Genomic DNA, 22,500 nt, shown 5'->3' with positions numbered 1-22,500 from the left:
GGTGCATCCCTAACGCACACACACACACACACACACACACACACACACACACACACACACACACACACACACACACTTCAATAAATAAAAAGCAGCATTCCTCACCGCATTAGTGAATTCATCGTTCATAAACAGCATCTTCAGCAGTTGCCCCAGCATGCAGTTTGGTTCTGCCCGACCTGAAACAGTACACACAATACATCCTTAGGTACCAGAAGAGCCACACTGCTACTGTCTTTGACCTTTGGAGCAGGGGCGGCCTTAACGATCTGGGGGCCCGTTTCAAGACCTAGTGTGAGGCCCCCCACTTTTTTTTTTCTTATATTCAATTGAATGGGTTGAAACATAGCTAAGGCCGCTACTGCTTTGGAGGAATCTATTTATTTATTTTCAACGGGAAAAAAAACATTGTATTTATAATTTAAACTGTTCAGTTATTGTGATGCTAGTGTAGGCCAACAAGAATAATTCATTACATTTTCAAAGCTGCTTTATTTTCATGTTGTAAATTGAGAAAGACCTGTTCCAAAACTATCAATAACGTCTGTATTATTATAGACATTATTCATTATAGGCTATGGCACTGCAGTAATGTCCACGATTATCGCTCAATAAAATAATAAATACAAGCCAACAACTATGACACTTTCAAGATGGCGGCACTAGGCCTTATATGGACATATATGAGACTCTTTCTAAGGGCAAAAAACATAATTCAAAACATTTTTTTCAGCTATTATGCACTAAATTAAATGTACTTATGGATATTATAATTACTTTCTACAAAATCTGCTAGGAAATAAAACCCAAAATTCTACACACTGCAGGTTTGAATACAGCTGTAGGCTATGCTTTTACTGATGCCTGTAAAAGGAAATCATGAAAAAGGAACAAAACGACAGAATGGTTTTGTAAAGTATAAATGTATGAACCTGGATGACGGTCGTCAAACGGATCGGGATCGGCTTTGTTATATTCTCCAGTTTCACGTTCAATCAGCTCAGAGATTCTGTAGAGAGAGAGAGAGAGAGAGAGAAAGAGAGAGAGGGAGAGAGAGGGAGAAAGAGAGAGGGAGGGAGAGAGAGGGAGAGAGACAGACAGAGAGAGAGGGAGAGAGAGAGAGAGAGAGAGAGGGAGAGAGAGAGGGAGGGAGAGAAAGAGAGACAGAGGGAGGGAGAGAGAGAGAAAGAGAGAGGGAGGGAGAGAGAGAGATAGAGAGAGAAAGGGAGAAAGGGAGGGAGAGAGAAAGAGAGAGGGAGGGAGGGAGAGAGAGAGAGAAAGACAGAGAGACAGAGGGAGGGAGAGAGAAAGAGAGAGGGAGGGAGAGAGAGAGAAAGAGAGAGGGAGGGAGAGAGAGAGGGAGAGAGAGAGAGAAAGAGAGAGGGAGGGAGAGAAAGAGAGAGGGAGGGAGAGAGAGAGAGAGGGAGGGAGAGAGAGAGAGAAAGAGAGGGAGGGAGAGAGAGAAAGAGAGACAGAGGGAGGGAGAGAGACAGACAGACAGACAGAGAGAGAGAGAGAGAAAGAGAGAGGGAGGGAGAGAGAGAGCGAAAGAGAGAGGGAGAGAGAGAGAGAGGGTTTGACTTTAAGGATCTGTGTTTTATACAATAAAAACCACACGATTAGATTACAGATTTTAAAAAGGTGGAGTCAGTTATTCTGTAGAACGCTTGTTGTCAAAATCACTTTTCGTGCAAAATCAGTGAATATCTCCTGAGAGAGACAGAAAGAGAGACAGACAGACAGACAGACAGACAGACAGACAGACAGACAGACATTAAGTTAGTATGAGAGAAAGACACAGAAAGAGAGAGAGAGACAGACAGACAGACAGACAGACAGACAGACAGACAGACAGACACATAGACAGAGAAAGACAGACATTAAGTTATTATCAGAGAGAGACACAGACAGAGAGAGACAGATAGACAGAGAGACAGACAGACAGACACACAGACACATAGACGGACACACAGACAGACAGATGGACACACAGACAGAGAGAGACAGATAGACAGACAGAGAGACAGACAGACAGACACACAGGCAGACAGACAGACATTAAGCTAGTATTATCATTATTACTTGGTGAGTATGGACACCAGTGTTTCCGTGGTGTGTGAGAGAGACAGACAAAGAGACACACAGACAGACAGACAGACAGACAGACAGAGAGAGACAGACACACAGACAGACAGACACACACAGACAGACATTAAGCTAGTATTATCATTATTACTTGGTGAGTATGGACACCAGTGTTTCCGTGGTGTCCTGCTGCGCCTCTTCCCATTGGTCGAGCAGCGCGGCCAGATCCGCCTTGGCGTCCACGCCCATCGCTATCGCCATGGCAGCGGTAACCGCGGCCGACAGGGCTGAGGACAGGACGGAGGGGGGGCCAGGGGGGGGCTGCCCGTCTGGGGAGGACATAGCTGCCTTGAGAGAGAGAGAGACATTAAGTTAGTATTACAGAGAGAGAGACAGAGAGACAGAGAGAGAGAGAGAGAGAGAGAGAGAGACACACAGGGAGAGAGGGAGAGAGAGAGATAGAGAGAGACAGGGAGAGAGAGAGAAAGACAGAGAGAGAGAGAGAGAGAGAGAGAGAGAGAGACAGGGAGAGAGAGAGAGACAGAGAGAGCGAGAGAGGGAGGGAGAGAGAGAGAGAGAGAGAGAGAGTGTAAAGAGATGTATATTTATTCACTCTACATTCATACAGCAATCACTTAAAGAGATCCTATTATACTACTTTTCTGGTCTTAATTTCTTGTTTTACACTGCTATAGAGCAACCTGACACGAATCACATCACAAAAAACTATGTAGATTTTCGGGAAGCTCTTTCTCTTATTTTGGCGATCCAGCATGCCTGTGCTTCGGCCATCTCCGCTCCCCCCGCCCCCTCCTGCAAACCCCACTCCGTTGTGATTGGTTACCTTCCTTTCGGAACACTTTCAGTGGCGGGAAGCGTGAGCATGAACCTATAAGGTCGCGAGGCAGACGCGAACAGGGAAGTGATAGCATTACCATACATGGAAACATCCACGTGGTGACGACACCAAGTTACATGCGACGTCACAAAGTTACAAAGCGTCAAGCCGCTTTGAAGACGTGACTTCTCGACTGGCTAGAATAGTGTTTAGTGCTCTGCACAGACACCGCAGACGGTCAGCAGGGAATACGTCGAAATGCATGTAAGTCATTATTTGATAATTTAGTATGGTTAAGCATGACTATGAATCATCATAACAACGTTTATAGGTCATAAAAGTCAAAAAGCATCATAGGTCCTCTTTAAACATTATGCACAGTTCATGACACAAGTCTTCCAGTCATTCAGCTTTGTGGTAATTGCCAGATAACATTTTGAGTATCCGGCTAGTTTTTATCCAATCAGGAGAGCAAGATGTTAAAGATGCAGTTAAAAATAAATATATAATAATAATTAATAATAATGACAACAAAAATAGGTGTACGACGAGATATTGTAATACAAGTAATATAGGTGTAGACGACTGAATAGCAAAATGGAGACTGCACAATCACACGTTACACCTCAATTCTTCAAACTAAATATGTCTATGTACAAGTTTTATTTTAGTTTATTAGTTTATTTGTCAGGGACCATGTACAGAATAACATCAATCTCACAGATACCAGATTAAAGCAGTTTGCTAATTTCCATCTGCAGTCCCTGTGCAGGTCAACACAGAACACAACAACAATATACAGTATATATACACATCACATCACTATATGGCACACATGAAATCACCATTTCAAAATGACACTGAGATAAAACTATCATTAAAACGAGAACTTTAAAGACTAAACTAATGAGTGCAAAGTAGTGCAAAATGTAGTTTATTACATTAAGTAAATATATCATATATGAACAACATATGAATAAATCCTTCTGTAATAACCTTCAGAATTAGTATTGAAATAAATTACAAAGATGGTTGTATAGGAGAAATATACAGACGCAAACAGACAAGGTTTAGTCAAATAAACACCTGAATGAATGTACATTTTGGAACTTTTGATTTATACTAATGAAAGAAGATGAAAGAAGACATGTTATGGAAGATTAATAGACAAAAAACTAAAAAATAGGCCAGTGCTAGCCTGCTATATCTCGCCTAAAATCTGAATCTCTACACAGATTAACTTAAAATGCTTTAAATGATAAAAATTCTGTTTGAAATGTGGGGTAATGTTATGTATAGCAACGTGGGACAGGTTGACATTCACCAAAAGCAAGCAATAGTCAATATTGAGTTTGTCTATTTATCTTCCAAATCGTCTCTTTTCGTACTTAGTATAAATCAAAGGGTACACAATGTACATTCAGATGTTTTATATTTGACTTAACCTTGTCTGTTTGCGTCTGTATATTTCTCCTATTCAACTATCTTTTTAGTTTATTGTCAATACTCTGAAGCAAAAATCTCAACTTCTAAAACAGTTACGTCAACAAAACTTTCCATAATCATTCTCAGCACTATTCTGAAGGTTACAACAGAAGGATTTGTTAATATGTTGTTAACAGTCTGATTTATGAGACATTTTCTTCTTAAAAACATAGTGAAAATGCATTATTATGACCCAAACGTATCCGATAGCCTAGTTATTGTAATATGTCCTTATTTTTTTCCGTACAAACTTACCAGCAGTTCACCGAGTGTGGTTCGACGTTCAGACATGACAGTGACAGTTAGCAAGACTGTGCTAACATCTTCACCCTAAATTCACCGCCTAAAACTTGCTATTTAATCTACATTTAAGTAAAAGTTAGGAAGTATGAACGCACACACATGTCGCTGTCTGTGTGTGTGAGCCAGCAGCGTGTTGACAGTTGGTCGCCTCATGTCTGCTGGCGCTAGCTGACATTTATTTTATGAAATGTTAGAAAACTCACCTTTAAACACAAGCTTCCTCTCCTCACGTCCAATCCTCCTGTATAGAAAGATTCCCGCGTTAAAACTGTACCAGAATAGGGAGTTTAAAATGACCCCTCGCCGATATTAAAAGGTTTTAAAGCGAGGTAGAAAAAAAAGTTTCACGTTTATTTTCAAACTTCTCCCGGCGGCCGCACGCTACGTCACAGAATGACAGGCGACGTTAGATGACGAAGCACGGCGAACTTCCGCATGGGAGTTGTAGTCCAAAATGCAAAGGATAGATAGATAGATAGATAGATAGATGAATAGATAAATGAATAGATAGATAGATAGATAGATAGATAGATAGATAGATAGATAGATAGATAGATAGATAGATAGATAGATAGATAGATAGATAGATAGATAGATAGATAGATAGATAGATAGATAGATAGATAGATAGATAGATAGATAGATAGATAGATAGATAGATAGATAGATAGATAGATAGATAGATAGATAGATAGATAGATAGATAGATAGATAGATAGATAGATAGATAGATACCCTTTCACTTTTCCTACTGTATTTTAGATATAAGACGAAATAATTTTTGGCATTTTTAATAGTTTTTTGGCAGCATTTGCAGTGTTTTTGCTGCATCTTGCTGAGTGTTACACTGATAATGAACACAATATACAGTATATATATTACAAGTCTGAATAAAAAGAAAATTCTCCATTAGGACCAAGTGACTTTTTCTTAATTTTTTTTATGAAATCAATACAAATACACAGAAAGAGAATGCATTAATACAAGAAACATTGTGAATCTGGCCATGAAAAATATATGGTTTTTGCAAGCAGTATGCTATTTTGACATACTTTCACAATTTCTTTTTCATCCTAACATGGCTCCTTGATCTTGCCTCTTGCTTATATATTATATATCCGTCTCATCGCTGGTTGTTTTCACTGGGAGACTCAGTCCATGTGATGTAACTTCTGCTGCAGTGCATTGTGGGTCAGAACCTTTACACCACAGGACTAGAAGTTGTCTCCCTCCTACAGATGACACAGAGACACTGAGGAACCATCTCTCCAGAACCCAAACCCAGGGTAAAGAGGTTCAGTGAATGTGGTGTTGAAGGTGTGGAGGTGGATCAGTGAGTCAGAGGAGACTCTGTAGAAGGACAGAGAGCCAGCAGGACAGTCCACATACACTGCTACTCTGTTAGAGACAGAGGAGGAGGAGATGGATGTTACTCTGTTATTGTGACAGACAGAGTAACGACCACCATCACGATCAGAGCATGTCAGACACCAGGACTGATCATTCCATCCAAACCAACAGTCATCACTGGTTCCTTTCTTCTTGATTCCTCTGTAACTCAATGATATATCAACCCTTCCTCTCCACTCGACCTCCCAGGAACAGCGACCAGTCAGACCATTACTGCACAGCAGCTGAGCCAGGGGGTCAAATCTCTCTGGATGATCAGGATATGGCTGCTGCTCCTCCACCAGTGTCACCTTCCTGTTGTTGTCAGACAGTTTGAGCCTTCTGTGTACTGTGTTTGTGTCCAGTGTGAGTTCACAGGAATCTGATGGAGAGAAAAAGACACAACACAGCAGCAGTTTATTATCAGACACCTGAAGGGTGTATTCTCTGATTGTGTCCTGATCTTGTTCATTTCTATAAAGTTTAATGATGTGACATTTTGAAAACCATACTTGAGTAAGAGTAGAGATACAGACCTATTATAGAACCACTTGAGTGAAGTATTAGCTTAGCCAATTTTAAATATATTAGAAATTCCCTAACTTTTAATGTTGCCAAACTTTACATGGATGCCATGATTATGTCACATCTTACATACTGTATGACAAGCTGGGGACAAACTAACAGTTTGTCATTGAAGCCATTAGCAACTCTTTACAAGAGAACACTCAAAGTGTTGGACCAGAAGCCTAACCGTTCACATCATTGTACTATATTAAATAACCGTAAACTGCTGAGCTGGGAAGATGTAATCAAATATAAAAACATCTGCCTGGTTTTCAAAATTCTGCATAACACCGCTCCTCCTCCTTTAAAATCATTCATAATCCAACGTAACAGCAGCAATCAGATCACCAGAAGCACCACACGGGGTGACCTTCTAATCCCATTTAGAAAAAGCACATTTGGTCAACAATCATTTTCTGTTAGGGCAATACAAAATTGGAATTCACTGCCTACCACTATCAATGAAATACATACATATTCCACCTTTACAGCACATCTTAAAACATGGCTGTCCGACAACTATAACTGCACACATTCATTTCTGTCAGACGTGATGTGTGTGTTTGATGTGTCATTGTTGCTGCCGCTCCATCTCTGCTACCTGCCTGCATGTTCTGCCCTATGTGCTTTCAATGTGATCTTTGTGGCCTATTTTCCCTTGTCTCCTGCGTGTTTGTGTTGTTGTTGCATGAACTGCCTTGATATCTTTGCCATCAGCTGTGCTTGCCTGTTTGTTCTTGCTCCAACTCTGTGCAATATGTTTGATTGTCTTTTTCCCCTTTTTGCTCAGGCCTGCTGTGATTATATATGTAATGTATTTTTTAAATTTTTTTACTGTTATGTATTGTAGGTTGCCTACTGACAACTGGCCGGGGACTACAGCTGCAATTAGCCAAATAGGCTAAAGCTGCTCCTTCTCAAAGGGGACTGTCCACGAAGCTATAAACAAATAAACTAAACTAAACTAAACTAAAAAAGTACCTGATTCTAAAAGTATTACGGTATAGAATAAGTATAATCAGGAAAATGTAGGCTACATAAAGTATTAACAGTCAAAGTGACTGTCCTACTATTATACTGTATATTAGATTATTATTATATCATGCATTTAAAAGCAGGATTTGAAGCTGGGAATGTTCTGCTAATATTTATTATTTTATAAGTTTTTATTATTTATTCTTATTAAAAGATTTATTTGCCTGGTAAAAAGTAAAACGAATAAAACGAAAAGCAGCAAAATTCCAATTTGCATTAAAATAACTATTACCAAATAAATAATTTTTTACTGTCAAAATGCTCAGGTAAAGTACAACTGCATAAAACCTGTACCTAAATACATTAAGTTTTATTACACGTCTGCATGTTGTCTCCATCAGTCAAACTGAATCCACACTTACACTTCCTCAGACCAGGTTTTAACCTCTGCTCTCCACCGTGGTCCATCCTGGAGGAAGAAACACAGTCAGAATGATTTTCTATCCAACATGAGTCCTTACTGCTGCACATATATATATATATATATATATATATATATATATATATATATATATATATATATATATATATATATATATATATATATATATATATATATATATATATATATATATATATATATATATATATATATATATATATATATATATATATATATATATATATATATATATATATATATATATATATATATATTATTAAATATTATTAAAAGATTTATTATATATATATAAAGATTTATTATATATATATATATATATATATATATATATATATATATATATATATATATATATATATATATATATATATATATATATATATATATTAGAGGTGGGCATAGATTAATTTTTTTAATCTAGATTAGATCTAGAATCTCATTGAATTTTGGAATTAATCTAGATTAAAATGGCTCATTTGAATTCATTCATAATATGTGTGTGCTCCTAAATAATGACTCAAAGTAAGTCTTTGTGCTCCTAAATAATGACTCAAAGTAAGTCTTTGAGAACGTGTTTCTCAAGCCAGGTGGCGCATCAGACCAGGGGCTCATCTCCTGTTTCCAACATGCATCACAAACTGCTTGAGGAAGCTGTTCTACTATGATAATTGGTGATGAATGAATGTTCAACAAGATGTTACTTAGTAACGCGTTACCGGCATCGGACCTCTTTTTTCAGTAACGAGTTATCTAACGCGTTACTATCTCCAAACCAGTAATCAGATTAAAGTTACTCATCAAAGTCACTGTGCGTTACTTTTTCTGTCATTTTCCTTAGTGAAACATTTTACATAACTGCACAAATGACTGCGATTGCGATTTTATGTAAATAAATGTGCGCGCATGTGTCTCTAAACGCTCCAACTGCTCGAACCGCTCCTCTCATCTTTTTGGTAGCGCCCCTCGTCTCTGTCATGCAGCGTGTGCCTGTGTCTGTGTCTGTGTGTGTGTGTGTGTGTGCAGCAGCATTACGGCTGAGTCTAAGCTGAACTGTGGCGCAAAACAAAGTTTTCCCCCCGATGAAATATAGCGTCTGCTATGGGGATATTTAGGATTCGGGTACGGTGACGTTGAAGAGATAGAAGTGTTTAAAACTTGGAAACTTATAGTCACGTGGCGACCGGTGGCCACACACACCCACCCTGCGTTCCAATACCCGATTGTGTCTTGGGCAAGTGATGGAGAGAGAGAGCGGCGGGTGTGTGAGAGAAGCTTCGCTCCTGCAATAAAGGCTCCTCAAGTGTCAACAACGGCCCCCGGCTATTATTACCCGACCAGAGAACACACGGAAGGGGGTTCACCCCGACGGCGAACAGCCATCGGCCCTGGAGGGAACCATCTCCCCTGAGCCGAACAGGAGGTGGAATTAAGAGATTAACGGCAATATTGTTTTTATCGCCGATAAGAGCCGATAACGGCCCACCACTAATATATATATATATATATATAGTCTCTAGACATTTTAAACAGCCCTTGATTTATACTTCTGCTGTAACGCGTGTGAGACCATGCAGAGCCGCAGAGATGCTCTGATTCAGAGAAGACAGAGGTGCACAGCCACAGAAGTATAAATAAGGCTTTAGTCATTCCATCCTGGCACAAAGCCTGTTCTAAAATCCTCCTTTTTAATTGAATTGAGAAATTGATTTTGAATCAAATCCTGGGATTCCAAAATATTCCACACCAGTTTTTTTTTTTTTTTTAATACTTTCTTTTTATTTTTTTTCACTTTTAGGGAAACACACATACATTGAAAAAAACAACAACAACAAAACAGTTAGGTCACTGAAGGAAGGGCATAATAAAGCTTCACATCTACAATCAAGATACGTTACGGGTTACATTCCTAGTGTTCTTAAGAGGGGATGGACATAAAATCAGAGTGTCACCAGCATGTCATCACAGATCAGATAAAGTCTTTATAGTCCAAATGAAGTCAATCCAGCATAGGAAACCAAAGTGGTTGGGTCTTAATGGCTTTTATCCAAGACACATGCCTCAAAGTCCAGTGTAAATTCAATCAGACCAAACACAGATGAAAAAGTAGGAGGGGAGGGAAAAAATTAAAATAAATAAATCAAACGGTACATTCCATGTGATAGTGTTAGTAGAGCACGTACTTGTCTTACTAATGTGATGACCATTTTAACCAGTACTTCTTAAATTTATCCATACAAAATCTAAGGCTGAATGTAAGTTTTTCCATCTCGTATATTTCTTTTACAATTGCTGACCACTCTCTTCTGGATGGTGGTTCCTTGTTAAGCCACTTTTTGGTGATCGCTTTTTTACCGGCTACAAGTAATATTTTGAGAAGATATTTATCTTGGTTGTTAAGTTCAGTTGGTATATTACCCAAATATACGGTGCCGAAATTCAAATTGAATTCAAAGCCCAAAATAGATTTTATTTCTGACATTATGTCGAACCAAAAGGGCTGGATTGACGCGCAATTCCAAAATATATGATAGTGGTCAGCCATTGTATTGTTACATTGTCTCCAGCAGTGTCCGCATTCTGCTATGCCAGTCTGTAAGTACTTTCTTCTTGGAGTAATAAAAAACCGTACAGTGTTTTTCCATGAGAATTCTCTCCATTGGCCTGAGCTAGTGGTGGAAGAATTTATTTGACATATATTTAACCATTCATCTTCTGTTAAGGTTATGTTCGCTTCTTTCTCCCAATTAGTTTTAATATAAAGTGTAGAGTGTTTTTTGGAGTTTTGTAAACAGGAATATAATTTTGACACCAATTTCTTACGAATTTTGCCTCTATAAGCATCAATAAAAACATTGATGAGATCCAAATCAGCTCCATCATCAATTTTAATGTTTCTGTCAAAATGATGCCTAATCTGTAAATATCTGTAGAAATCCTGTCTGTCTAATTTGTGGGATTCTTGAAGATGTAGGAAGCTTTCTAAGCCTGTATTGGTTGAAATTACACAGTATGATGTGATGCCCTTCCTGGTCAGTTGTTTAAACCTCAAGTCCAGCTGTGCAGGTTTAAAATCATCATCTTGTTCAACCCATCTCAGCACTCGTGCTTTTCTCTCCAGTTTTAGATTCTTACATTCTTTAAACCAGATATTGAGAGGAACCATTGTAAATGAACTTATTTTTTCTAAATAAATGGTCTTAGACTTTGTATCACCTAGCAGGGATTGAAGTGGGATATCAAGTTGGTTTATTTCTAGTTCTTTCCATTTCGCTTCATAATCATTGATACACCAGTAAACTAAATATTGTAATTGTGCTGCCTTATAATAGTCTTCTAGACATGGTAGAGACATGCCTCCCTTTTCTTTGGATAACTGTAGTGTTTTAAAACGTACTCTCGGTTTCTTACTCTGCCATACGAACCTAGAAATCATCCGATTCCATTCAGTAAATTGTTTAGGCGGTATCTGTACTGGTAGGGATTGGAAGAGAAACAACAGTCGTGGCAAAATGATCATCTTTATAGTCTCTATTCGATTATGCATACTGAGTGTTAGAGGAGCCCATCTATCCAAATCTATTTTTATTTCTTTCGTGATAGGGTGATAATTTGCATTATATATATCAATTAAGTTGCTCGGTATATTTACACCAAGATATTTCATAACATTAGTTTTCCATTTAAAATTATACATTTTACGTACATTTTCTTGTGGGAACCAGTTATAAGAAAGGGTTTGGGTCTTATTTACGTTTAATTTATAGCCTGAATAAAAACCATATTGTTCAAGGCTGGACATGAGTTTGGGCAGGCTTAAATCGGGGTCGGATAGGGTCAACAAGACATCGTCCGCGTAAAGGCATATCTTGTGTTCTCTTCCTTTAATTGAAATTCCAGTTATCTCAGTATCTTCCCTTATTATTTGGGCGAGTGGCTCTATAAATAATGCGAATAGGGTGGGGCTTAAGGGACAGCCTTGCCGGCATCCTCTTTCCAGAGTGACTACACCTGAGAGGTTACCGTTTATCTTAATCCTCGCTGTCGGTAGGTGGTATATAGATTTGAGACATCCCACTACTTTATCATTAAAACCAAAACGCTCCAACACCAAATACAAGAACTCCCAACGCACAGAATCAAATGCTTTTTCCGCATCAAGGCTAATCGCTAGGAACTTTGATTTGCTTTTACAAATGTTATCAATCAGGTGCATTGCACGCCTTACATTATCCTGTGTATGCCTATTTTTAATAAATCCAGTTTGATCCAGTTCAATCAAATCAGGAATAATGTTTTCTAGTCTAATTGCAATTATTGATGCGAATAATCTATAATCAATGTTAAGGACAGAAATAGGTCTATATGAACTGCACTCAGTCTTCTCTTTTCCCGCCTTAGGTATAACAGATATTATAGCCTGTTTCCACGATGCTGGGGTCTCGCCACCTCTAAGAACATGGTTGAAACATTTTAAAAGCATAGGTGTCAGGGAATTCCTGAATATTTTATACCACTCTGCTGGCAGCCCATCACCCCCTGGTACCTTATTTGTTTTTAATCTAGATATGGCCCTGTCTATCTCTGCTCTTGTAATTTCTTGTGTTATGAGCTTATTTTGTTCCTCACCAATGGAAGGTAAATCTAAAGTTTCCAGAAAATGTTTAACTGTTGAGGGATTTGCTAAATTAGGTTGGGAATATAAGTTATTATAATACGTTTCAAAGGACTCTTGTATTTCTTCTGGTCTATGACACATTGTGTTTGTAATGGGATTTTTGATTTTAAATATTGATCTTTCTGACTGTTGTTTTCGTAGTCTCCATGCCAGTATTTTTTTAGCCCTAGGTCCATTCTCGTAATAACTTTGTTTTATGTATTTAAGTTTATTTTCCACCTGGTTGTCGAGTATCTTGTTTAGTTCTAACTTTGTTAAACTTATTTGTTCTAACAGAATGGGGTCTTTCAGCTCAATATGTTTATTTTCCAATGCTTTCAATTTGTTAGTCAAGTCTGTCACTTGTCTTTGTTTTTCTTTTTTCTTTCTTGATGACCACATTATAATTTTTCCTCTAAGCACTGCTTTGCCCGCATCCCATAAAACACTTGGTGATGTGTCCTCTTTACTATTAAATTCTAGGTAATCTTTAATTTCCCTTTTAATAAATTCCTCACATTGATGGTCATTTAGGAGGCTGGTGTTAAGCCTCCAGATGGTGTTTCTGGGCTGGGCATCCAAATGTAGTCTCAAATACACTCCAGAGTGATCAGACACATCTCTAACCCCAATTTTGCATTCCACTATCCTATGTCTCTCAGAGGAAGACATAAAAAAATAATCAATTCTCGAGTAGACAGCGTGGGAGTGGGAGAAAAAAGTATACTGCTTTGCAGATGGGTGGAGTTCCCTCCATATGTCAAACATACCGGTCTCTTTGAGCATTTTCCTTACATATAATGATTCAGAATTAACCTGTTTGGATGGATTTGTAGAATCCATATTGGGGTGCAACTGTACGTTCCAATCTCCCCCACCAATCAGGGTGCCTGAAGTTTCTGAGGCAATTAAATTAAATATTTCTTTAATCAATAATTTGTCCTGTCCTGGTGGTCTGTAGATATTAAGTAATGTTACCTCTTTTGAATCTATAAACCCTTTCACCAGGACATAACGCCCCTCCTTATCTGTAATCTGTGTGGAGAGCTGGAAGGCCACTTTGTTTGAAATGAGTATTGCAACTCCCCTTGCCCTTCCTGTTGTATATGTATAATAAAATGTGTTTTTAAAACCTAGCTTTTTCAACTTTTCATGTTCACCTTTTACCAAATGGGTTTCCTGCCAAAAGATTATATGTTGGTTTTCTTTTTTCATCTTCGCTATGACTTTCCCCCTTTTAATCGGATTTAGTAGCCCGTTAACATTTAGTGTTATAACTCTATATTCTTGTTGAAGCATATAACATCCAAAACAACTTGCATCACTTTACTGTAGACCCAAGGTGACCTTAACATTAGAACCTGAACAATAATAACAAAGAAATTAGAAAAAAATAACATGGATTCATAAAGATCGACTTCCATAACAGATTTCCTCAAAAAAAGAAATCTAACTTGAAGAGGAAAGCCTTTGATTTACAAAGGGCCTCTTCAGTGCAAGCTGAAATATCTGACAGTGAGTATCAGCTCAGTGCACACGCGCAGGGCAGTATTAGCAGACTCCCAGACGGGGGTCTATTATTATTTTAAATTGAGCATAGGTATAGCATTAGTCCCACGAAAACATATATGTAAAGCCTAACAACCGGCTCTACATTAGCCCTGGTTGGTGCGGTGTGGGAGAACTCTTGTCGTACGCGTGATGTGGTGCTCATAATAAATGTCTAATACATATTTCTGGTTTGAGTGCTGTGACCCATTTATTTCATCACTTGGTCCAGAGCAAACATAAGGCGACACGCTGCCACGGTACAAACGGTTTGCTTTTCCCCAAAACACACACACCTGGCCGTGCCCGGTGATTAGTTATATGCCTTTAGTTGAGCCCAAAGCTCCACCCAGTGGTAACACACAAAACTACATATCACAAAATAAAACAAACAAAAGAGTGACATAATGGCTCCAACACACCGGCCCCTAATTGTCTATGGCAGGATGGCATAAACAATTTCAACATATATTTACATAATTGGAGCCAATAAACCATATGAAATAAACTAATAAATCAAAAACACCTCTTTAAGAGGTTACCAAGGTTATTTGCAATTTATGTTGCAGCCTCTTGCAGAAGACAAAGCTTTGTCACTGGTCTGTCCATTACGCTGGTCTTGGTTTGTACTTGTGCAGAACGCACCAGTCCTTTCCTGTCTGGATATGTCAGTAGAACTCTTCCAAGCAACCAGGAACTGCGTGGGGCTGTTGCATCTCCTGTTCCATTGTGTTGCCATTGATTTCAGCATCCTCTTGCATCAGTTCTTTTCTTTTACGGCTCATCTCCTGTAGAGCCCTCCTGATTTTCATCATCCACGCAACTGACCTCTTCAACCTTCTCCAGTCAGAAAAGTAGGTTAATAGTTGTTTAGTAGCATTTGGTCCATCCTCGACAACCACTGCATTAGCTGTGAGCTCCACTTTGACCTCCGGGTCATCAACCGCAATACTGGAATCCAAGATGCTTACTGGCCAGGTATCTTGGGATTTCCAAAGGAATTCGGGCCCTTCGATCCATCTTCGGTTTGCCAAAAAATGATCTATCATTAACCCCCTTGAGGCTTCGTCGGCAGGGTTCTGGGTGGTATTGATGTACCTCCACTGAGAGACATCGGTTGTTCTGTGGATGGTAGAGATCCTTTTCGCCACAAAGGTTTGAAATCTTCTGTCCTCGTTTCTGATATACTTCAAAACTGAAGTACTATCCATCCAGAAACATGATTTGTTAAGTGGAAGCTGTAGTTCCATTCTAAGCATTGTATCCACCCGAACAGCCAGAACAGCAGCAGTGAGTTCCAAACGAGGAATAGTCACATGCTTTAGTGGTGCCACTCTGGCTTTGCCTAGCATGAAAGAGACATGGACACGGTTGTTGCTGTTCTGCATCCGGAGATATGTCACAGTACCATATCCGCTTTCACTGGCATCTGAAAAATGGTGCAGTTGGCCCTGGGTGAGTTGTCCAAAATCTGATGGCTTCAGGCATCGCTCTACCTTGAATGCAGTCACTCTTTCCAGGTCTTGTACCCATTTAATCCACTGCTGTTTGAGAGCTGAGGGAATTTGATCATCCCACCCATTGCTCCTCCTACACAGATCCTGTAGGATTAGTTTAGCTGGAAGTGTGAGTGGTGCAAGAAATCCTAGAGGATCATAGACTGAGCTGACCACCGATAGGATCCCACGTCTTGTATAGGGTTGTTCCTTGAGTGCCATCTTGAACTTGAAAGTGTCGGTTTCGACACACCAATGAAGACCAAGGGCTCTCTCCACTGGCAACTGGTCTCTGTCCAAATTCAACTCGTGTAGAATCTTTGCTCTCTGCTTCTCTGGAATGGAAAGCAATACACCACGACTGTTGCTAATCCATTTTGTCAAATGGAAGCCTCCTTTTTGACAAACAGCTGTCAAGTCTCGAACCATTTCCACAGCCTCTTCCTCAGACGGCAAGCTTTTTAGACAGTCGTCCATGTAAAAGTTCCGATTGATTGTGCCAAGTACTCCAGCAGGGAAACTGTTCTGGTTATCCTCTGCAGTCTTTCGTAGAGCATAACAAGCACAGCTGGGAGATGACACTGCCCCAAAAAGATGCACAGTCATCCTATATTCCACAAGTTCCTGATTTAAATCACCTTCAGGCCACCACAAGAAACGCAGGAAATCTCGATTATCTTTGGCTACCTGGACTTGATGGAACATGGACTGAACGTCAGCCATCACTGCCACAGGTTCTTGTCTGAAATGCGTTAGAACTCCTAACAAAGAACTGGTAAGATAAGGACCCTGTAGAAGTTGACTGTTGAGAGAATTTCCTCTGAACTCGGCTCCACAGTCAAACACAACATGGAGATTTCCTTTCTTGGGATGATATACTCCGTGGTGTGGAATGTACCACATCTTTCCATCAGACCGTTCCAATTGATCTTCAGGCACACGTTCAGCATACCCCTGCTTGATGACCTCACTGAGACAAGTGGAGTATTCCTGGTGGTATTTTTCGTTTTTCTCAAACCTCCTCTTCAATCCAAGAATGCGCTGCTTGGCCACACAGTGATTGTTTGGCAGAGAAACCCCTTTGTTCTTAAAGGGAAGTTTCATGCTATAATGTCCATCTTGAAGCTTTACTGAATCTTTCATGATTTCCATGAACATGACATCGTCTCTCGAAATCTCCTCCTTGTCTCCTGCTGTTTGTTCATTAAAATCATGGTTGTATTGATTATTCAGTAACACCTCCAGCCCTTCTATGGAGATCCTGTTAACGGAGGCAGCAGGGTGGCCACTATCGCACTGCTCCTCAGTGCATCCTTGAAGGGGGCCATTGATAACCCATCCCAATAGGGTCCTTATAGCGTGGGGTCCATTTCCATGGCTGTTTACTACTTCCCAGGGTTCCAGCATTTTGGAGGCATTGGTGCCTATCAACAACTCTACTTCCGCTTGGATGCGAGGAACACCAACACCATCCAAGTATGGCCAGTTAGCCAGTTCTTCTTCTTTGATGATGTTACCTGTGCTTACAGGCATCCTCTTCTGAGTATAGACTTCTGGTAGGTCATAGAACCGTTTTCCAGTGAGGGAGGAAACCTCCAAACCTGTCAACCTGTAACTGGAAACTGATGTTCTTGAGCCCATGGTTTGTAGACTTATTTGAGCTTTTCTACCATCCATGTTCAGCTTCCTCATCAGGTTTTCTGAACAAAATGTGGCTGTACTGCCTGGATCAAGGAAGGCATAGGTTTGGATGACTGCGTCTCCTTTGCTGGACTTAACCTGAACCGGTAGGATGGATAGAATCCCATCAGTTTTTCCGGCCCCTGCATGCCCACATGTTTGCAAAGAGACCACTGCGTTGCTCACCGATGTTTCCTTGGGCTGCATATCGTCTACGTTGCTTGCTCTCACCCTTTGACTGATGTGAAGGACGCTGGGATGGGTTTGGCTGCACACCTTGCAAGTCAAGCGCTTCTCGCAATCCCTGCTAATATGCCCAGCGCAGAGGCAGCCAAAGCAAACTCTTTTTTCCATTAAAAAGTTTATTTTGTCCCTGTGTGTCTTCTCCTCCAATCGCGGACACTGCTCCAGTGCGTGACCTTGAGAGCAAAACATGCAAACGCTGGTGTTCATTGCAGATGTGCTTATTTGCCGTTGAACCTGGTTGGCTTTCTGGACTGTTCAGAAGAAAGGGTTTCAAAAGTAGCAACAGTGGTTGCGAAACTGTTTCCTTTAAATCTTGGTTTTGACTTTCTGGTTTTTTGCAGTGTTTCCAGTTTATCCAGAAATGCCTTTTGTGTTAGTTTGACTGCACGTTTAATGACAGATGGAATGTCACCGCTGGCCACGCCCCCACTGGGCTGCGTGTCAGCAGTGGTGAACTCATCACCATCGTTACCCTCATTTTGCACATTTGTTTCAGCATCCATAGTCAATCAATCACCATCAAAAACACTTTGAATACACCTTTAAACACAGAAAGACCAACCACAGATTTGTTGAATACCAGTTCGAACCAATGCATTGGATTTTCAGTCAAATGTGTGCACACAATATCTAAATGGCCATGTTGGTATTGCTACACATACCCCTCCGGTCCGGTGGATTGACGCTGTCGCGGTGGTAGTCCGTGGTTACGGCTCGGTACGTAGTCCTTGCTACTCGGCCAGTAGAAGCTGTTTTATAATCCCAAACGATCCAATTGACTGAAAAGAAATCCCGCGATGGTGTCCGCGCTGGCGAAATCCAACGACGGCTTCCTCGATCAGCTGTTTAATGGCGATCCTGGCGAGTTCATTTAGCACGTTTGTACTTTAATGTAAAGCCTAACAACCGGCTCTACATTAGCCCTGATTGGTGCGGTGTGGGAGAACTCTTGTCGTACGCGTGATGTGGTGCTCATAATAAATGTCTAATACATATTTCTGGTTTGAGTGCTGTGACCCATTTATTTCATCACTTGGTCCAGAGCAAACATAAGGCGACACGCTGCCACGGTACAAACGGTTTGCTTTTCCCCAAAACACACACACCTGGCCGTGCCCGGTGATTAGTTATATGCCTTTAGTTGAGCCCAAAGCTCCACCCAGTGGTAACACACAAAACTACATATCACAAAATAAAACAAACAAAAGAGTGACATAATGGCTCCAACAATATATATGTATTTTAATCTTACCCCGTCCTCCCCCGTGCGGGGATGACTCATCTCACCCTATAGGAAAATCAATTTGTGTCCCCGGTATCACGGCGGAATCCGCGGAGCAAACTCTGCGCTCTCTCCTGGCTTGTTGTCTGACTCTTGCGCTTGGCGTTCACCGTCTCCCATGAATTTTTATTCAGCCTCCCTATCGCCGTTGGTGTCGGAGCGTTGCGTCTTTCCTCTCCATCGCCGTCCGTTGCAAGCCCCCTCTTCTTCAGGTCCGACATCGCCTCGTCCGCGCTGCTGTAGGTGACGGGGCCACCGTCAAAAAACACTCTCGGCCCCAAACCCCCTCAGCGGGGGTTTGGGGCCGAGAGCCCTGTGGCAGCGTTGAATGCCAAGCTCAGTATCACGGAGGGACAGCTCGGACTGAATGAAACTTTCAATAAAGTCGTGCATGTTGTCTCCTTCGGCGCCTTCGGGGATCCCGTATATACGAATGTTATTCCTTCGTGAGCGGGCCTCTAAATCTGTCAGCTTTGCTTGAAGGTTTTCTTGCATGTTTATGGCGTGGCAGAGTGCTTCTTTAGCATTGGTGGTCCATTCCTCCATGTCGGCCACTCGCTCCTCCGCTTCCGCCATTCTGCTTCTGGTCTCTTTTAAATCTGTGGCAATTTCATTTAGCTTGCCATTGACGTCTTCTCTAAAGCTGGCTAAATCACTCTTTATTTCTCTGGCGAAGCTGTCATGAAAGCTGTGTAGATCTTCCTTCATATCCGACCGAATAGCCTTTATCTCTGCATGCACCGCACTGATGTTAGCTTGCAAGCTATCCATGGCGTCGTGTTCGTCGCTGCTGCCCTCGCTGCTTTTTTCTGCTGCTGGTTTCTCGTTGTTCTCCGGTATCTGTGTTGCTTTACCGTCCGCCTTTCGATTCTTCCCCCTTGGCATTATATATTTTTATACTTTTAAGTATGTAATTATTTTAATTTGAGGGATTATATTAGACCGGTCTGGGAGCTCTCACTTTATGCTTCCATTCGCCCTGACGTCATCCCGGAAGTCCCCTCCACACCAGTTTTATAAGAGAGAACACATGTCCTTCTTCATGATGGACCAGAGGGGAAGGACACCAGCAGTGTGTGAGCTCTTGTTGTCTGTCCATACCTGAGAGTGTCCAGTCTCCAGTCTGGATCCTCCGACAGCAGCTTCACTCCTGAGTCTCCAGGATGGTTGTAGCTCAGGTCCAGCTCTCTCAGATGGGAGGGGTTGGATTTCAGAGCTGAGGCCAAAGACTCACAACCTTCTGCTGTGACCATACAGCCTGACAGACTGGAATTAGAAAAATATAATATGAATTCAGTATTTTAGAAAATCATGTCAGTGGGAAAATCCTACAAATGTTTGAGGACGTCAGAAGCTGGACGAGCATTTTTTATAGTTTTTTACGATCGCTAAACCACAGTGGCCACAATTGGAGCGACAACACTATGCACAGCATTTCATGTGGACCAAACTCTAGCTCTTTTTTCATTGCTTAAACACAGTTCTCAAAACTCTACACACTTATCTCATGGCTTAACCACAGCCTGCACAACACTGTGGATTTCCAGCACTTTGTTCAAATGCCAACACACTGCTGCCACAACTGTAAAGCACACATTCAAAACAGAATGGATTTTAGCCTAGTGCATTTCAAACACAGCAGATTCCAATTTCAACTGAAACACTAAGAAGGTGTCTTGTTTTAGACTTGTTAGTGAATATATAATATACAGTATATAGGGGAGAGTGGCCTAAGTTGTGCATTTTGGAAGTTGTCCCACCCCTTGTTTCTAGAAAACCATGGAAGAAATTGGAAATGTGACCACATATTTAAGAAGAGCCATCCATTTGACTCCTGTAAAGAAGGGAGACACAAGGAATAAGATATAAGCACATTTAAGCTCAAAAAACTGTGTTTTGCCTTTCAAAGTAAAATTTCCATGATCAAGGTTTTTTGATTATTGTGTCTGAACAATTATAGACAAGTTTGAAAACATTTGACACATGTTTTAGTGCTTTGGTATGCTACATTTTGAGTCTATACAGTTAGCACGATGTCAGCCCTAAATTGTTGCATCATGCTTATTATCCAAATTTCTGGGATTGGGGTGATTTGTGCCAAAGGGCCTAGGTGAGTTATAAGTAAGTAAGTAAGTAAAATGTATTTATAAAAGCTCATTTATAACACTGTCCAAAGTGCTGTACATGTAGGTACTGTGCATTCAGTAGGTAAACAATGAAGGTAAAATAACAATAACCAAAATAAAAGACGTAAAGCCCATACATCCACTTAAACACAGATAGTAGTGCAGAGGTAATATAGTTAATGGGGAGGAAACACCAGGGTGTACATATGGGTTTTGAGCCTTGATTTAAAGGCAGAAATGTAGGGGGAATCACATTTGTCAGGTGGCAGTTGGTTCCACAAGCACGGAGCAACTAGTGCAAAGTACATTTCTGAGAGTTGTGCCAGTGGCATGGCTGTATACGCTGGTCACCAAAAGAAAGTGATTGTCTACAGTAGCTCAGAAGAGAGTGACATCTCAATTCCACTTAACGACACCACTGATGAGAGTTCAGATGGCGAGAAAGATGATGATGGTGACTTTGTCATTGTGAGCTTTGCAGGGAAAACCATTAGATCTTCTAGGCCTTGTTTAAGAAAATTGTCCTTCAATCTTTGTCAACTATTTACTTTATTTACTTTAAATACACCTTAAATAAGTGATTGTCTAATGGATTTGTCTTGCATTACAGTTTATGAGATATATAGCAATGGCACAATTTACCCCATGGTATTCTCTCCAACCGCACAATTTACACCACACCGGGGGCAAGTTGTGCAACAAGACAACTTTTTTTCCCGAAAGCTATATTTCTTCAACAGTTTATTCCAGATCCAAAGTTTTTATTGCCAGGGATGCACAACACCCTGAAATATATGTACATATTTGAGTTGGAGACTTTACTGTCAAGGCCTTACTTTAAAGTCACTTTGAGTGAAAAGTTGCACAACTTAGGCCACTCTCCCCTATAGTGAAAGCTCAAAAATACTTTTTGGGGGGGAAAATGGACCAAGGAAGACAGATTGGTGGAGGGAGAAGAGAAGCAGGGAGATTATTGGAGGAAGACCTAGAGAAAGAACTGTAATGTCTGAGGAAATAAGGGCTGCTCTGATAGACCCTGTTGTGAATCAGGGTTGAGAGTGCAACCAATCTGCAAAGATCTACAGTTGCATCAATAATACAAATTTTCCAGCAAATAAACAGGTGAGAGTTGCATCCTTACAGTAAATGACAACATAACAGTAGTGTTGGTAGTGTAGACTGTAGTAAGAGTTTTGCACATATAGCTCCAGTTGTGCTCACTTTGAATTAGCGATCGAAAAAAACCTGTAAAAGATCCACTGATAAACAAACAGATTAATTCTGACCTGAGTGTTTCCAGTTTACAGTGTGGACTCTTCAGTCCAACGGACAGACGCTTCACTCCTGAATCCTGCAGGTCGTT

General features: G+C 40.5%; 2 protein-coding genes across 3 annotated transcripts in view; both read right to left on the bottom strand.

The window, feature by feature from the left end:
• The window catches only part of LOC307271123 (DDB1- and CUL4-associated factor 1-like), a 38,181-nt gene extending 33,128 nt beyond the window's left edge, over positions 1–5,053 (bottom strand). For both annotated transcript variants that reach the window (XM_080054997.1, XM_080054996.1), the window contains exons 1-4: positions 4,915–5,053; positions 2,237–2,433; positions 933–1,009; positions 106–179 (exon numbers count right to left, since the gene is read on the bottom strand). In XM_080054997.1, coding sequence (XP_079911123.1) covers positions 106–179; positions 933–1,009; positions 2,237–2,427 — 342 coding nt within the window. In that variant the 5' untranslated portion in view covers positions 2,428–2,433; positions 4,915–5,053. The remainder of the gene's footprint in view (positions 1–105; positions 180–932; positions 1,010–2,236; positions 2,434–4,914) is intronic.
• A 600-nt stretch (positions 5,054–5,653) lies between these two features.
• Positions 5,654–22,481, bottom strand: LOC307271124 (stonustoxin subunit beta-like). The gene is made up of 4 exons (XM_080054998.1): positions 22,424–22,481; positions 20,113–20,277; positions 8,065–8,111; positions 5,654–6,482 (listed from the first exon to the last, which is right to left on the bottom strand). Exons 2-4 carry the CDS (start codon positions 20,262–20,264, stop codon positions 5,944–5,946), a joined length of 738 nt encoding a protein of 245 aa, XP_079911124.1. The 5' UTR covers positions 20,265–20,277; positions 22,424–22,481; the 3' UTR covers positions 5,654–5,943.
• Positions 22,482–22,500: the final 19 nt, after the last annotated feature.

The sequence above is a fragment of the Ammodytes marinus genome (assembly GCF_949987685.1).
Source record: "Ammodytes marinus genome assembly, contig: scaffold_87, whole genome shotgun sequence".
Lineage (NCBI taxonomy): Eukaryota > Metazoa > Chordata > Actinopteri > Uranoscopiformes > Ammodytidae > Ammodytes > Ammodytes marinus.
Note: the sequence above shows the minus strand (reverse complement) of the source record. Positions and strands in the feature narration are given on the sequence as shown.

What these genes read in the sequence shown, in the direction of transcription:
- LOC307271124 (XM_080054998.1), bottom strand. Translation starts at nt 20,264, where the DNA reads ATGGTCACAGCAGAAGGTTGTGAGTCTTTGGCCTCAGCTCTGAAATCC. An exon ending in TGGAGACTGGACACTCTCAG is followed by an intron (nt 8,112 to 20,112) that starts GTATGGACAGAC and finishes TTCTTCCTCCAG; the next exon opens with GATGGACCACGGTGGAGAGC. An exon ending in AAAACCTGGTCTGAGGAAGT is followed by an intron (nt 6,483 to 8,064) that starts GTAAGTGTGGAT and finishes TCTCTCCATCAG; the next exon opens with ATTCCTGTGAACTCACACTG.